The 15,441-nt window shown below is 40.2% G+C and overlaps 1 protein-coding gene across 2 annotated transcripts in view; it reads left to right on the top strand.

The window, feature by feature from the left end:
- Positions 1-2,042: 2,042 nt before the first annotated feature.
- The window catches only part of LOC101849994 (eIF-2-alpha kinase GCN2), a 56,450-nt gene continuing 43,051 nt past the window's right edge, over positions 2,043-15,441 (top strand). The window contains exons 1-8 of one of the 2 annotated variants that reach the window (XM_013080498.2): positions 2,043-2,529; positions 6,084-6,202; positions 8,082-8,184; positions 9,524-9,676; positions 9,788-9,898; positions 11,527-11,696; positions 12,696-12,838; positions 14,547-14,707. In XM_013080498.2, coding sequence (XP_012935952.1) covers positions 2,431-2,529; positions 6,084-6,202; positions 8,082-8,184; positions 9,524-9,676; positions 9,788-9,898; positions 11,527-11,696; positions 12,696-12,838; positions 14,547-14,707 — 1,059 coding nt within the window. In that variant the 5' untranslated portion in view covers positions 2,043-2,430. The remainder of the gene's footprint in view (positions 2,530-6,083; positions 6,203-8,081; positions 8,185-9,523; positions 9,677-9,787; positions 9,899-11,526; positions 11,697-12,695; positions 12,839-14,546; positions 14,708-15,441) is intronic. The other variant, XM_035968834.1, reaches the window with a different exon arrangement.

Genomic DNA, 15,441 nt, shown 5'->3' with positions numbered 1-15,441 from the left:
AATTTAGTCACCCAGCAGGCATGCTGCTTCGTCACTGCTGCCTGCCAGGGCCAAATCTGGCAGTGTTTAATAATTATTGTGGGATACGTCACAGCAGAAAGACGGTTACTGTACTAAGCAAAAAGAGATGGTACATGTAGGCCTACTACTACAAACAATTAGCCTACTTCTTTTCCTAAGCACGAATCAAACTCGCGTCCTCTGCGGAGAACTTTTGAGTCGTTGCACCCCAGGTATCAATACATTTTTAAAAACCGTTTTAAACTACAAGTAATTTGTTGTTGTTTCTTTCGAAACACAGGGGGGGGGGATATAAATGAATTTAACGTAAAGTGGGCCTGCGTATAATTTTCACTCAGAACAATACTGAAACCCCTCGACACTGCTTCGTATTGTGTCATATTGTAGGCTATCATTATAGCATACCAGCGTCCCCAATCCCTATATTATTATGTTCCCAGTCTCTTCAAGTGTATCGTTCTGAGTGTTGAGTCAGGCCTGTTCATTTGGATACATTGTCCCTGCTTACCTGTCTTTCTCTCTTCTTTCATAATGTACTGTGCCTAGCAGTACATGTATATTGTCCTGGAACCCCTTTGTGTAGGCTAATCATGTTGGCTAACTTGCCCACAAAACTTGAGTTCAAACCAAGGAGCTTAAAACAATTACTTCTAATCTCCTTGGTTCAAACTTAATACGGGGTGCCCACTATGGATTGTTTTCAGCTTCCGGCGATCGAGTTGGGTGATCAGCCTGATCCAGCCGTAATGGGCACCCCGTATAAGTTGTTTGTTTTGGTAAGTGTTTTACGGCGCTCGCAACTGCATAATGTCATATGAACGCACGGGACACACATAACATTTTCTGTTCGTGGGAAATTTTTAATTTTGTCCAGGTGGCGGCCGAAGCCTAATCTTATCGATTTTAGACCCCCAAGGGATCTTTAACGTGCGCAACTTGCACACGGGACCTCCGAGATTTTTCGCTCTTGTCCGAGAAGGCCAGGAGTAGATCTTTCCTACCAGAAGATCAGGGGTGTGGCTGGAAGACAGCAGTGAGAAGGGGCTAAAGAATGGCAGTAGAGTAGAAAGGCTGCAGAAAGAGTCAGGAGCCCAGAGGAGGGGGCAAAGGAGGTGAGGGAGTGGGGGCAGAACTTAGAGGAGACGAAAGCAGACGACAGAACATTGCTAGAAAGCAGGAAAGGAGGTGAAAGGAGAAAATTTTTATCAAAGAAAATGTTTCGATCGCTACCCGGATTCAAACCCGGGACCTTTGAATGAGAGGTCAACACCTTAACCTCGGCCACAAAGAGCCCCCCCCCCCCCCCACCCCCTATAAGTTTCTTTGGGTAAAAACTTTAGTTTGGTAAATTTTTACTTTCACTCCCACACACAGATGCACTGTTTCAGGGGTCAAACTGCAGACTGTTTGCTGCAGATCACCCATAAAGCCACTAAAACTGTCGCAAATCAATTATTTTCAAGACAATTTCAAATCTGACTGTAAAATATCAAATTATGGGTAAAAACAGGGGGGCATGCCCCCCTGTAACCCCCCAGATTTTCTTTTACCCCAGTGGGGCAGGCCCCCCTGGAACCCCCCGATTGGTCCAAAGCACGTCTATCTCGGATAAAAACAATCAAATATTTCAAAAACTATTAATTTGCGACGGAAATGAAGTTGATATTCGTGTTCTGCGCATCAATATTTAGTAGGAAATAGACAACTGGTAGCTGAGTGTGAGACGGGAGGGAAAGTAAAAAAATACCTTTAGTTTTATCGACAGTCCAAAAGCACTTCTGTAAGGCCGGGGGGCGTTTGTTCTTTTTTTCCTGTTGTTTTTGTTGTTTTGTCAGATTCGTCAACGCTGTTGCTGTCTGCGCGACCCTGAGATAATATTGTTATTAATGGAATCGTTCACGATAAAAAATCGAAACACGGAAAGTACAATGTACAATCTCACGGTCCCAGCAGTCATACAGGTCTGAATCTCAATGTCAACTCTCATTGGCGGAAAAATTACATGTCGTTTGTAAACAGGAAATGACTGTTTCAGTTTACAATACCGCTCACAACAAGAAATTAGACAAATCTGCTCACCACTGCCCTGCCCACACGTCCTCACAACAAAACGACTCCACTGATTTGCACATTAATAAACTTGTTTCGGGTTTTCCCTGAACGAAGTGTAAAGGCAGGCCTATCTTTCATTAGGAGTATGAATATCAATATACTTAGCTTTCAGCGTTCTACGCAAATTGTGATTGAAACTTAAAGCTAGAAGAGTTGTGTTTATGATGATTGTTTAAAAATCAGTCAACTTTTTCTCAAACGCAAATTGAGATCAATAAAAGCACGACAAATAGTAGATTTACGCTTTTATATGATGAGACTTTAACAGGGAAACATGGTTCGACTACTCACGACAAGATGTCAAATTATCAAGAAAGACAAGATGAAGAATTTCAAGTTCTAGAGTCAATATTTGGTGACGATTTGGAAGACTTGCGGAAAAAAGTAGCATGGAAAGTAAGTTGTTTGAAACATAGTCAGTCTCTAAATCTAGTTTTCTACACTATAGATCTAGATTCTAGATCATATTATACTGTCGTAGCGACCTTTTTCTATACCACAGGAAATCGTGTCACTTGGGCGTTCTTTGGAAATTGCCTTCCCGTTCCATTATTTTGGCAGCCATTCTGAAACTGATAATTTGCCATGATGGTAACGTGAAGATTGTGTGTGGTTTTTTAAAATTAGGCTATAATTTTTCTGAGGGGGGAGGGGGGGGGGGCAAGCCCTCCTGAAACTGCCCGCTATCAGGGGGGCAAGCTCCCACTGTTTTGGCTAGTGCGCATTTATACACATATGTAAACATGGTGGGTCCTTCAAAGTTCAATCCGGCCCAAAAAAAAATTTCATACAAAAAAGGCAGAAAAATAATGCTGGCTAACAGTGGTAGGGTTCACTTATCCTACATGGCCACTTTTGTCCTTAGCAATCACTTTTGTTCTTATGTGTAAACAAATGGGAAGGCAATTTCCAAAGAGCCCCCAGATATATGTGCTATCAGTTTGTCGAGATAGAATCGCTTTAAGAATCAAGGTCTCACTTCATTTCTCTCGGGGATTTGTTCTGAACCAAGATTAGAAGAGTTTTTAAAAACAGAATGTAATCCGTCCATAAAGTCTAATAAATTTCTTCTGTGACTGCGTAAAAGGCGGAGGTATAGCCTATAATTTAGGGAATGTGGAAAAAGAGCTTTAATACCTTGGGTTTGAGCTTGGCCTTGAAGCTAGATCTGTTCATCATTTAATCAAGGTTGGGTGAAGGTAATTTATGAAGGATTCTATGTAACACTGTATAATAAGTGTGACAAAAATGGCTCATCAGTCACCAGCTGTCAATGAACGGAAGGACTTCCATAACGAGCGTCCACCCCAACAAACACAATAAAGGAGACCTTCTAACCCTATCCCTAAATCTAACCTTATCCCTACCTCAAACCCAAACCTAACGCTAGCCTATTTTCACCCTAACCCTACCTTTCTATACTTTATTTCATAGTGACCTCTCATTATAAAGGAATTCCTCCCCAAAGAACACAGGGCCTTGTTGTACAATAGAGGGTCTCATTCACAATGATTGACGTTGTTCAGAAGTGATTTGTTGTTAGGTTAACGCTTTGGTTTTCTTCGCTTGTTCCGAAAATATATAGCCTGAGGAGCCATGTCTACAGCCTTATTGTATGTTTCTTTTTTTTTTTCATTCATTGCCTGTCTACATTTTTGTTATTCACTGTTGCCTGCACTGTGATGCATGTTATGTCAATAACACAGTTGAGGAAGGTTGCAAAATAAGGCTTTATACAGTGAATTATAGTTTGTCACACATTATAGATATTTTTGAGTGATATATCATGCTAATCTTATCATTTATTGAACTGAAGACTTTAACTTTAAGCAGTTGCGCAGAGGGCCAGCACTTACCGTGACAAGGTCCACTAATCAAACTATAACACAAACAAGCGTTACAACGATTAGGGTTAGAAGGTGTTGTTGGTCGGCCGGCTCTCTTCCGAACATTATCCTGTTCAGAAGTAGTCACCAGTGTCACCTTTTTTATATTTCCCTTGCTACATTGTTGAGTCAGAGACTGAGGTGGCTTATTGAGCTAAAAAGTGAAGTGAGCATTCACAATTATAAATGCTATTGCAGGTTCAAGAGATAATCAAGGATTTATAAGCATAGTAAATGAAGATGCGGATAATTTTAATATCTTTTGGATTGGTGATTCTTTCACATTCATCCTCTTTTTGTCCCTTTGATTTAGAGAACCAAATCTATTTGTTAGAAAAAAAAAATCAACTTCATTCATCCTGCAATGGAACTGCTTACTTAAGTATAACACCTTCACCACTACACACCATTTAAAGGCTCTACTAATGGTGACCTTATAATGTCATGTTGACCTCGCTCAGGCTCAGAGTCACAAAAGTGAGGCTAGACCTAACATAATGGCAAGGCAGTGAACCGATCGCACTTCAGCGTGAGCACTCTTTGCTGGATTGCTCCAGAGCAAACATTTAATGGATTTGTGTGGGCTTTGGTGAATAGTCTGAAACCGTGTTTATTTTTAGGCTGCCTTCTGTGGGCAATGTTTCAGCTGACGTACTTTTGAGATTTGCTGTCTTATTAATATTTATGTACGACCAAGGTCATTATGTGGGCCGTCACGGCTTGCATTAGTTCAAAGGGCATTTTTCAGGTCATATTACCACCACTGAATATGCTAAGTCAAGATGAAGCATGAGGACCTTGGTATGGCGTGGTCTGGTAGATGTTTTACAGTGCTAAAGACACCGTAATGGCCATTAAGGTGTCAGTGAAGACCTTTTATTGAGATTAGGACAATGTTTTTTGCTGATTTCTTTCATTTTGTTAGCAGGTTCTTTACACAGTAGCACTTTATAAATTTTGAGTGGCACTACACGACTAGACACTTGGTCTGAATGCCAAATACATACTCCTCAATTTTCTTCTCAGAATCAGTTTGTGGAAGTTGGAGACCTAAAACGATATAAAGTATAATAACGATACCCTGAAGACTTCTCTGAAAAATTGCTCCTATAATGTGGATAAGTGGGAAACCCTCTTTTTTGGCTGATTACATTGGCATAAAATCTTTATATACATGGCAGCAAGGCTTTTGACGAAAAAAAAACCTAGTTTGTAAAGCAGAGAAGCAAGAAAATCAAGACAGTCAAATCCCGACATTGACATTAGCCCAAAAGAACACAGTGACAAGTAGTTTGTTTGGGGATTGTGGAAAATTATTCTAAAAAACAATAACGCTTGAATGTCACAAGTGGAGCTATAAGAAGGTTTAACCAACGTAACTAACAAACTGATTTAGAAGATAGGGGCACCACTTTAGGAAAGAGGCTGCTTTGGGGGGTTGTGGTGTCTGTGATCACTACAAGTTGTTTTCTAGCTTTTCTTTACTTTTCTTTCTTTACCATGCTAGTTACCTACAGTTGCTAGCAAGGTCTATAACTTCTTGTCTTCTTTGCATATCATGTTAAAGGTCATCATCAGTTTTTGATGGACAAGCTATTGTTATTATTATAATTATTATTTTGTTGTTTGTATTGTTAACTGAGAGATGCCTTTTTGCAGAAATTGGTACCACATTCATATAATGTATTGAGGTATATATTGTGTTCTGGTTTGTGGAAAAAGTAATGTAGTTTTTACAAAATATCGTTGGCACATCCTTTTTGTACATTACATAAAGCTTTTTTTCTGTGTTAACTTTCATTCTTAAGATGATTAAGATTAACTCTTTTCATAAGCTGCACATTTATCAGTATTAGGTTTTTAATTGGTGTATGGCAAGGAGCTGTCTTGTGTTGTCAAGTAGGATTTTATAGCTTTCGTTACTGCCTGTGGAAAGAAGTGAGGACAGTTTATCATCTTTTTGTATCATTACTGTTTTGTGTCTGCCAAATAAAAGAAATAAATTATGTCATTTTTATCTGTAACGATATATTACAACTTTTCTTTTTTTCATTTATCACCTAGGTTGCTCGCCCCCTGGAGCTAATACTGTCTCTGAAACCTCAGCAGAGCACAGGAGGGGAAGGACAGGTGTATGCTCAAGTAGACATGGTCATCAAATGTCCTCCACGCTATCCTGATGTGTATGTTCACCCTCACACTTAAAATAGATTTCACATTTTATGTCATATATTTTAGGCATATTGTATTCAGCCTTCCCTCGTAGATGTTGGGTCTTGATAAGAATGCTTTTTGTTATTGATATTTGTATTTTATCACATGCATGAACACCAACCATGTGTAGGTGTCTAGCTCTTTTTTCTTTTGACTCTTTCAAATGAAACAACGGATTTTCTAGCAAAAGATGGGTCTCAATAATAGCAGCCCAAAAAAACCCCGGTAAATTGTTCAGAGGCTAAAACCATCATCAGAATGGGGCTACATCATCATTGCCTTTCTCAACCTGGATCCTGATACAAGCCATGAACAAACATTTTCTACTTTTCCTTATCCTGGGCAAGTCGCTTGACGTCTCTCCGTGTCTTCCCACTCTTCTGTACATCCATTTCTGTGACTCTTCTCCAGCTTCCCTGTGGTCTTCACTTTGATACTTTACCCTGTGGGTTCCAAGCAGCTGTTTGACTTTCTGAGAGTGTGTCCAATCCATCGCCGAAGCTGTCTTCCCACCTCAACGAACAGCAGCCTTTGCACTAAACACTGGGATGTCTATTTAAAGATGAAGGAGAAGGAGAAAGAAGGAGACTCTCTCAGCCTCTTGCATCTTTCTCCAGCTGTCCAAATTTGATTAAATTTTTCCCCCCTGTTTCTCTGACCTTGAAGTTTTTGGTCATGGTGCCTTTTTAGTTATAAATATCATCTGGTCTCTTAACGTATGTCCAACCCATCATCAGAAAAATCCATGTCCTCATTTGACTGGTCAGGGTTTATTAAATCTCATTATGTCAACCTGAAGTGGTCTCTGTCATTGTCCTGTCCAATGCAAGTACTTTTTAAAGTAGGAACAGAAAAAGGAACAGCAAACAACATTACCTTGCTTCTGTCTTCACACCAGATTGATCAGTCAGTTGTCCTCTAATCAGAACTCTGCTGCTCATCGTACAACTTTTTGATCTTAGTACACTTCTCTAGTTCTTGAATTTCACAAAGTTGAGATATGCAGACTCTTTCCTCTGTACGAAACCAGTAGGTATATAGGTCACAGTTTCTTGAGAATAGAAAACTATTGGGAATTACTAGTTTCTGATTTAATTTTATTGCAATATTTCCAGGTTACATTTTTCCTTTTCTTGAACTGCTCCCATGTGGGCTGTTAGAGGGTGCTGATGGTGTTTCTTTCTTGTCTCCCTGATATGAATTATTTGTTTTGTATTTTTTTGCCCTTTGAGCACTGCTGTACACATTTGTGGAGTCTGGCCTAGTATGGTCAGCTCCTTCTACTTGCCTTCAGAGTTATTGTTGTTATTCTAATGTTCATCTTGCAAAATGTGGGCATTATTGTGCTGACTTTGCATATAAACAACATGTACATCTTAAAATCAGCAACATTTATGTTCATGTGGTGATATCTCAGCATTAGCTTGATGACTTTGCTGAAACTAAATCTTATAGTCGGCAATGTTTTTTGGTTTTGACATCATGTGTTCAGATATAAATTAATATTCAAACAATTTAAGCCTGAAAGGGTACTTAGAAAAACAAAAAAAAGACTTATTTTATTGGAATATGAAATGGATGGAGGGTAGAAGAGCATCTCAGTCTGTAGGGAACAGATGCTGTCTTGAACACAGAAACTCTCAGCTCAACTCTTGTTTCGAGGTATTTGGATTTCTTAGATTTGACTTTTTTAGCATCTTCTCGGAGGTCCATGTTTTGTTCTATCTGTTCTATCAAACTGGCTGTAGTGTGAAACTTATCTTACCTGAAAGTTTTAAAGAGACTGTTCAAGTTATTGCACAATTTCAGAAATGTATTGAATCTAGTATTTTCTTTTTTGTGTGTCAGGGCTCCAAACATATCACTGTGCAATCCAAAGGGACTCTCTGATCAGCTTCTCAATGATTTAAAAACTCAGCTCAATGATGAGGCTGCCAAGCATGTGGGGGAGGTAAGCATCCTTTTTCTTCTTTGTGTGAATGTTGACTAGTGCTCTGCATCTTGACATGAAGGTCCATTCTGTATTTTCACAAATGTTTCAAATGAACAGGTGTGGTTTGAGGATACCTCTGGAACATCTTTCTTCATCCTCTCTTCTATATGTCTCTTTTGTTTTTCCTAGCTTTGAATAATACATTTTATTCTTATGCGCCTCTATATTATTATGCCTTGCTATATTGGCTTAACATGTGATATTTTGATATTCATGTTTTTGTTAAGGCTGGTTGTACCGTCTCTTTCTCATTCCTCTTTCATTTCTGTCAATCATCCTTTTCTTCAGCTCTACGTGTACTTTTATTATACTTTTTAAAAAATGCAAAACTTTTTCTTCTGTCTTCTTTGTTGATTTGATTCTTTGGTGAGAATATAGCTGTTGTATGATAACCATGTATATAAATGTTCAGTTTCTTATTCTACTTGTGGTTGGTTGGCGGGTGCTCTGGTGTGGTTTGCTTTTTCTTTCCTATCAAACATCTATTGTCATTATCTCTCCTTCTTCTTTTTTATGTTTGTTACTCTCTTGTAACACCTTTAATCTTCTGGTGCTCATATGACCTTATGCAGTTGCCAACGCCGTAAAACCTCTACTAAAACTTAAACTTATTCTACTGCTCAGGTTCTTCCAGATTGTATTCCTGTTTGTAATGCTTGAACAGACTGGTTATTCCATCTACTATATAACCGTATGTAGCCGAATCTCATAGATTTGATCACCCACACTTTAGTTTCACACTTTTGCTTCTTTAGTTTTCTAAGGGAAGCGAAATTTTGATGCCAGAATCTGTTTGCAGGACAAACACTGTTCCAGCTAATGTTTTCTCTAAAACTCATGAACAAAAGAAGATTCTCGTACAGCCATGTTTTTCCGTTTTCTGATTTTTTAAAAAGACTTCGGGGGTAAAACATGTGTTTGTTTCTCTATTAAAAGTAGAATTAAAAAGGAAAATATTTACAAACAGAAAATATGTCAGGTTAAAAATATAGAGAAGGAGCATCTTAACTTATCTTTCACATTCTACATATTCTTCTGGGGAAGACGGTAGTGCTGGGCTGGACTCTAAATTGTGGGGACTGTCACTGTTATAAATGATAGGAGATCTCATAATGGAAATCATCAGCTGAGGGACCTTGAAAAAGACTATTCAATGGAGGGAGGAACTGCAGTGGACCTACCATAAATGCATATATTCCTGCTCTACAAACAATAAATCCGCAAAAGTAGTCCCCCTACCCTCCCACAAACCGGTAGCTGTTGATGAGGGCTTGGGCTATTTTCCTGTCTTGAACAGGTGATGGTGTGGCAGCTGGCTAACAGTGTCCAGGCATTTCTCCGTAAGAACAACCGGCCGCCCCCTCAGTCGTTCTACGAGCAGATGATCACGAACAAACGGGAACAACAGGAAAGGAACAAAGAACTGGAGAGGAAAAGAGAAGAACAGAAGGTCAGTCTTTTTATAAGGAATTTGGCATTTTGAGAAAGGTGAAGAACATTACTGTATTTTTGTGAATTGTTTTATACCTGATCTCTTTTGAAAGGTTTGTTTTTCTAGAAGGTTTTCGTTTTTGTTTCCAAACAACAGAGGCAGCAAATTGAACTTGAGGTACTTCGGCAACAGGAAGCTTTGCGGCATGAGACCCGGCGACGAAGAGTGGACCAAAAAACGGTAAGTTGTTGGGGTTTTTTAACCCCTATAGAAAAAGTTTTGTCACAAGGGTAATACAGCGATGCCAACGATTTTACGTATTTTAATACGATTTTTTGCCGAAAATACGCGAATACGACTTTTCATGAAAAAATACACATCCTGGAATGAGAAAAATACGAGATTCAGCTTAAACCTAATTATCTCAAGTCCCTTCTTTTGTCAAAATAGTATCAGTATCGCGGAACTGGAATATTTGAAAACCAAGTCCGATAAGGTCAGTAAGTTCAGTTTTGCCGGTCGCGATTGTGATGTTATAATCGTTCAGCTTTTCCCCGTCTGAGAGTACGTTTCACTTTCATGCGGACAGGCGGCAGGCGGAAGTGTATATGTGACTCTGAGGCTCGATCGGGAAAATCAGGATCTACTTTCGCTGTCGTTACCACAGAGAAGTTTGCCAGCAGTAGTCTGATAACGCAACATTTGTGACAAGCAGGTTGCACAGTATAAACGCTGTGTCGCCGTGCAAATAAAATTTAACCAATACTCCGACTCGTCTCTGTGCTGTCATTTGTGGGGGAAAAAAAGAAAAGAAAATACAAGCGTCGTCCGATTTTTAGATTGTCTGGCTCGCCATGATGACCGGTCAGTGACCCTGCTCGCTTTTGCATCATATAAATGCGGCATCATGTGAGCAAAGACCGTCTTTGGTGGGAGTAATGGCGCGGCGAAGTATAGGACTACGGAATAGGGGAGGGGATTATTGATTTTTTTTTTTTTTAAGGTACACTGGGGGAGTGGAGGGGGGGGGGGGGGGGTGAAGGCAACACCAGAGGACAAAAACTTGGAAGCTATTTCAGTATTTTGATTAGAGCTTTCTGCAAAGCGCGCGTTGGTGCAGGCCGTGTGCGGAATCGGGACCCTTCATACTTTACAAGTCTGTGTTATTTAAATAAAGTGTTCGCGTTTCATTTGATGGGTGATAGTAAATTATACCTACCATGTATGTTGTAGCTTTCTGGTCAAGACTGGCAGATTTTCAGTGTCACTGCATCTTGCCCTCCCACAGTTGTTACAACTCTCACACTGCGTGGGTCTACTTGAGCCATTCAAGTTATTGCTCTTCTCTGAGTTTGAGGAATAATTTTAGTCTGTCAGTTCAAAACATGAATCAGACTGGTTCTTGATAGTTGAGATTCTTGTTCTAGGCCCTTCCGAACGCTCAAAGCAGGATTAGTTTTTTATATAATAATGAGAGGAAAATATTATAATAGACTGAAATACTTAAGTCAAACATCTCTGGTAATAGAAGTAAATTTACTTTTGTCAAATATTGCCACAAAAAATTTTGAAGTTAAGAGTTAACTTAGACGCTGTTGTTTCGTAGTTACCAATGAGCTAAATTGAATTGGAAAGTGATATATAAATCTAGAAGGAGTGAATTAGACTTTATTTCTATAAATGCCTTCAAATTTGAATATCCCTCCCCCCCCTTTTATTTTTTAATTGTCGAACAAAACAATGTACATTCAGGGATTTTCGTATGGCACTGCATATGAGGTAGTTGTATTTAATTAGAGATATCATTGAGACAGTAGTTGTCATTGTTAATGTAAAGATTTATTTTTACTTTACGTTCCTCCCCACAGACGGACACGAGCACCCCTCTGTTTGCACCAGGTGTCAGTACGTTCAGCCCGTCTCCCTCCCCAATTGTCCCCCCTTCCCCACAGCGAGGCAACCGCCCGGTGTCCCCTGTGACTCCAGTGTTACCTCCAGGGACACCCACCAAAGCTGTGAATGTCCCGTTACGACGCAGGTTAGTGAGGACACTCAACCGTACAAACTCAGTGTCGTGCCGCTGGGCTATGGTGCAGGTCTTCTGAGTTCAAAGCTATCATTATGCATCTGCGTGTGTGTGTGTGTGGGGGGGGGGGGAGGGGGGGGGGGCTTCTTTCTTGCTTTCTTTTCAACTTCACTACAAATTATTGTTGTATCTCCACTTTGTGCAGACAGTAGGAGGGTGCCACGGATAGGTCCTACTTCTTTCCTTTCTCTTTGTTGTTTCTGTCTGTACATCTTGCTTTTTTCCAGCACTAAATGGCCATTGTGGTTTCAATGTACTTCCTTTTTTATTGACCGGAGGGTGCCATTGTTAGGTCCTGCTTCTTTTCTTTCTATCTGATGTTTCTGTGTTTCTGTCTTGCTTCATGGACGGTTAGCAGGTTCCCTGATGTGGTTTGTTCCTTCTGTCCTATCAAATATCTATCAGTCTAATCTCTCCTCCTTTTTTGTGTTTGTTACGCTCTTGTAACACCTCTAATCTCCGACACTTATATGACCTACCCCCCCAGGGCAGTGCTACTGACTTAAGTGTCTTTAGGCCATTCCCAAAGGGGGGATGTTAACATGTTCTTATGCACAGTAGAATTGTAAATGGGCTGATTTATCAATGTCATGATTCATCATGCTCATACTGTGCTGGAACAACATAGGGGGAACTGCTGCTTTTTCTTTCCTCATCCTTACTATCGTCATTTTTCTTCTACTTCTTTTGTATGTTTGTCACTCTCTTGTGAACTGCTATTTTTGGGGTGCTTTGATAGTCGGAGCAGACTTTGTGCTGTTGAGGCTAAAAAGGTGAGCAAAGTAAGCCTGGTTCCCCGTTTGAACTTCTCTGTTGACATCCACCCCTTGGTGCTCATATGACCTTATGCAGTTGCGAGCGTTGTAAAACCTTACTAACAGTTATATGACCTTATTGTTGCAAGTGCCATAAAACTCTAAAACTAACTTTCTCAAATTGCTGTGTTGTCAGACGAGCAAGCACACCGAAGAGGTCATCAGAGGGTGATGAGTACAGCCTCAGCCCCTGCAAGGACCACATGCTAGGAGTCTCTACAATGACATTTGTCAGTAATAAAACTGACACCAGAACCGTACAGAGGGGCAAGTGCCTTGGTAATGACCACATTTCTTTTATCTTTGTCGTTGTTGTTGTTGTTAATGTCATGGCATATATCCATGTAGGTGATGTAGTGGTTATGCTTTATGCTTCACCGTGTGCCCTAAAGACCTGAGTTTAATCCCATCTGGGAAAGATATTTTTATTTTATGGACCATCTTCAGTCATTCTGCTTGGATGTAGTACCACATGCTGCCCAGGTTTTCTCTGACAAGCTAGCTTGAGGCAGCCTGCCTCTTGCATGATCTAATTATACTCAAGATTGCAGGCTGGACATGATAAACACTCAGTGAGCAGTTTAAATCTAATTCATTTTGAACAACGATATGAATTAGAACGGATGAAAGTTAATAAATCAAGGCATACAAATTTTCACTCTTGTGCTTATTTGTTAGAGCTTGATGTTTGGCATCTCTCTTTGGCAATAAGTTTGTTTATGTTTGGAGTAAAGTTCTGTGATATGAAGATTCTCAGGATAGACTATCTACTACCTAAAATTCTCACCCATGCCAAATAAAATTGCCTGTGAACTACATTACGTTGATAAGAGCAATGAATATCAACAGTATCAATACAATTAAATTATGTTGACTGGATTGTGCCACAGGGCTGGGTGAACGCATATATTGATTGCTCCTTTTATTTCTTTTCAGTACTATTGTTATCATGTGGGTAGTTGGCGGGTGCTGTCGTGTGGTTTGCTCCTTCTTTCCTGTCAAATATGTATTGTCTTCATCTCTCCTTCTTTTTTGTGTTTATTATTCTCTTGTATCACCTTAAATCTTCAGCACTTATATGACAAAACTGTGATGCAAGTGGTGTAAAACTTTCACTAAAACAATATTGTTATTGTGATCTGTTTTTTGACATGCTGGCACACAGTAAGCTACAACTTGTCAACTGCTGTGTCTTGCTCCTTCTGCCTGGTGTTCATTGTAGTTAAAAACATCTCAACTGCTTAAATTAATGTGAGACTCCACCTCACACCATTTTGAAAAGGAATGTTTGATGGAGTCTTAAACTGGGCAGTCGATCTGTTATGTTGCTAAACTCATTGTTGCGGGTGGTTTGAGGACACCACTGGTAGGTCCCACTTTTGTCCTTTCCCTCTGATGTCTGTCTGTATTGCTTTTTCCCTGTACTAAATGACCAATATTGTATTGATATGCTTCTCTTTACTTAAACAGATTCATTTTAAATACCATTCCTTCGCAATATATGATATATCTGGGCTGTATTAGTCTACTTTGTGCTGTGTGATGATTGTGCTTGTGGCTAATTAGGCTAACACTGGCTCGAAAATAAGTATGGATTGTTGGAGGGCATCACTGGTAGGTCTTATTTCTTTTTTGTCTTTCTTTTGTCTCTGTCTGCTTGTCTTGCTTTTCCTCTACACTGAATTACGTCAATGTGCTTCTATTCACTGTGGGTGGTTGGCGGGTGCTCTGGTGGGGTTTGCACCTTGTGGTCAAACACCTATCGTCCTTATCTCGCCTTTTTCTTTTTCATGTTTATTACTCTCTTGTAACACCTCTAATCTTCTGGCGCTCATATGACCCTGTGCAGTTGCGAGCGCCATAAAACCTATACTAAACTTAAACTAAACTTCTATTCACTCGAACTAAACAAAAAAAATTTTAAGGGAGCATAGCATGATATACATAGTATAGCATATTTTAAGACAATATTATTGTATATCCCAAGGTCACAGCCCCAGAGGGAGAACAACGTATGCAGGTATGGACAGCTCGACCGGTGAGCTTGTGGCGGTGGCTGAGTGGGTCCTAAAGTGGCGAAACTTCAGCAAGCGGGCCAGCACTCAGGACAAAGGGGAGGACAAGGAGGGGGCCTCGCATCTCAAGCAGGTGAGATGTGCCAAGTTGTAGTTTCTTCCTGTTGATTGAAATCGACTGCATAGTGTAAGACTCTGCCATACACCATTTTGAAAAGTCACGTACGAGGGAGTCTTACCCTGAGCAGTCGAAATGAGGGTCAGTTTTTTTAGGGTGAAGCTGTGGAAATGTCCTTTTTTTCTTTTCTTTTTTCTTTTTGTAAGTGTTTTACGGTGCTCGCAACTGCATAAGGTCATATGAGCGTGCGGGACACATTAAACTTTTTCAGTTAGTAGGAAATTTTGAACTTTGCCCGGGTGGCAGTCAAAGCCTACTCCTATCGATTTTAGACCACCGAGGGATCTTTAACGTGCACAACTTGCACAAGATTTTTCGCCCTTGTCGGAAAAGGCTAGGTGTAGATCTTTCCTACCGGAAGATCAGGGTTGTGGCTGAAAGACAGCAGTAAGAAGGAGCCAAGGAGTAGCAGTAGAAAGGCTGCAGAAGGAGTCGGGAACCCAGAGGAGGGGGCAAAGGAGGTGAGGGGGTGGGGGACGAAAGCAGACGACAGAACATTGCCAGAGAGCAGGAAAGGAGGTGAAAGGAGACAATTTTAGAGAAGAACATTTTTCTGTCGCTACCCGGATTCGAACCCGGGACCTTTGAATGAGAGGCGAACACCTAAACCTCTATGCCAAGAGAGCCCCCTGAAAATGTCCAAAGCAAACTTACTTTCAATGCGGATTTATGATTTATGGTTTGATTTC

Source organism: Aplysia californica, unplaced genomic scaffold (assembly GCF_000002075.1).
Source record: "Aplysia californica isolate F4 #8 unplaced genomic scaffold, AplCal3.0 scaffold00089, whole genome shotgun sequence".
In the NCBI taxonomy this organism is placed as follows: domain Eukaryota; kingdom Metazoa; phylum Mollusca; class Gastropoda; order Aplysiida; family Aplysiidae; genus Aplysia; species Aplysia californica.
Note: the sequence above shows the minus strand (reverse complement) of the source record. Positions and strands in the feature narration are given on the sequence as shown.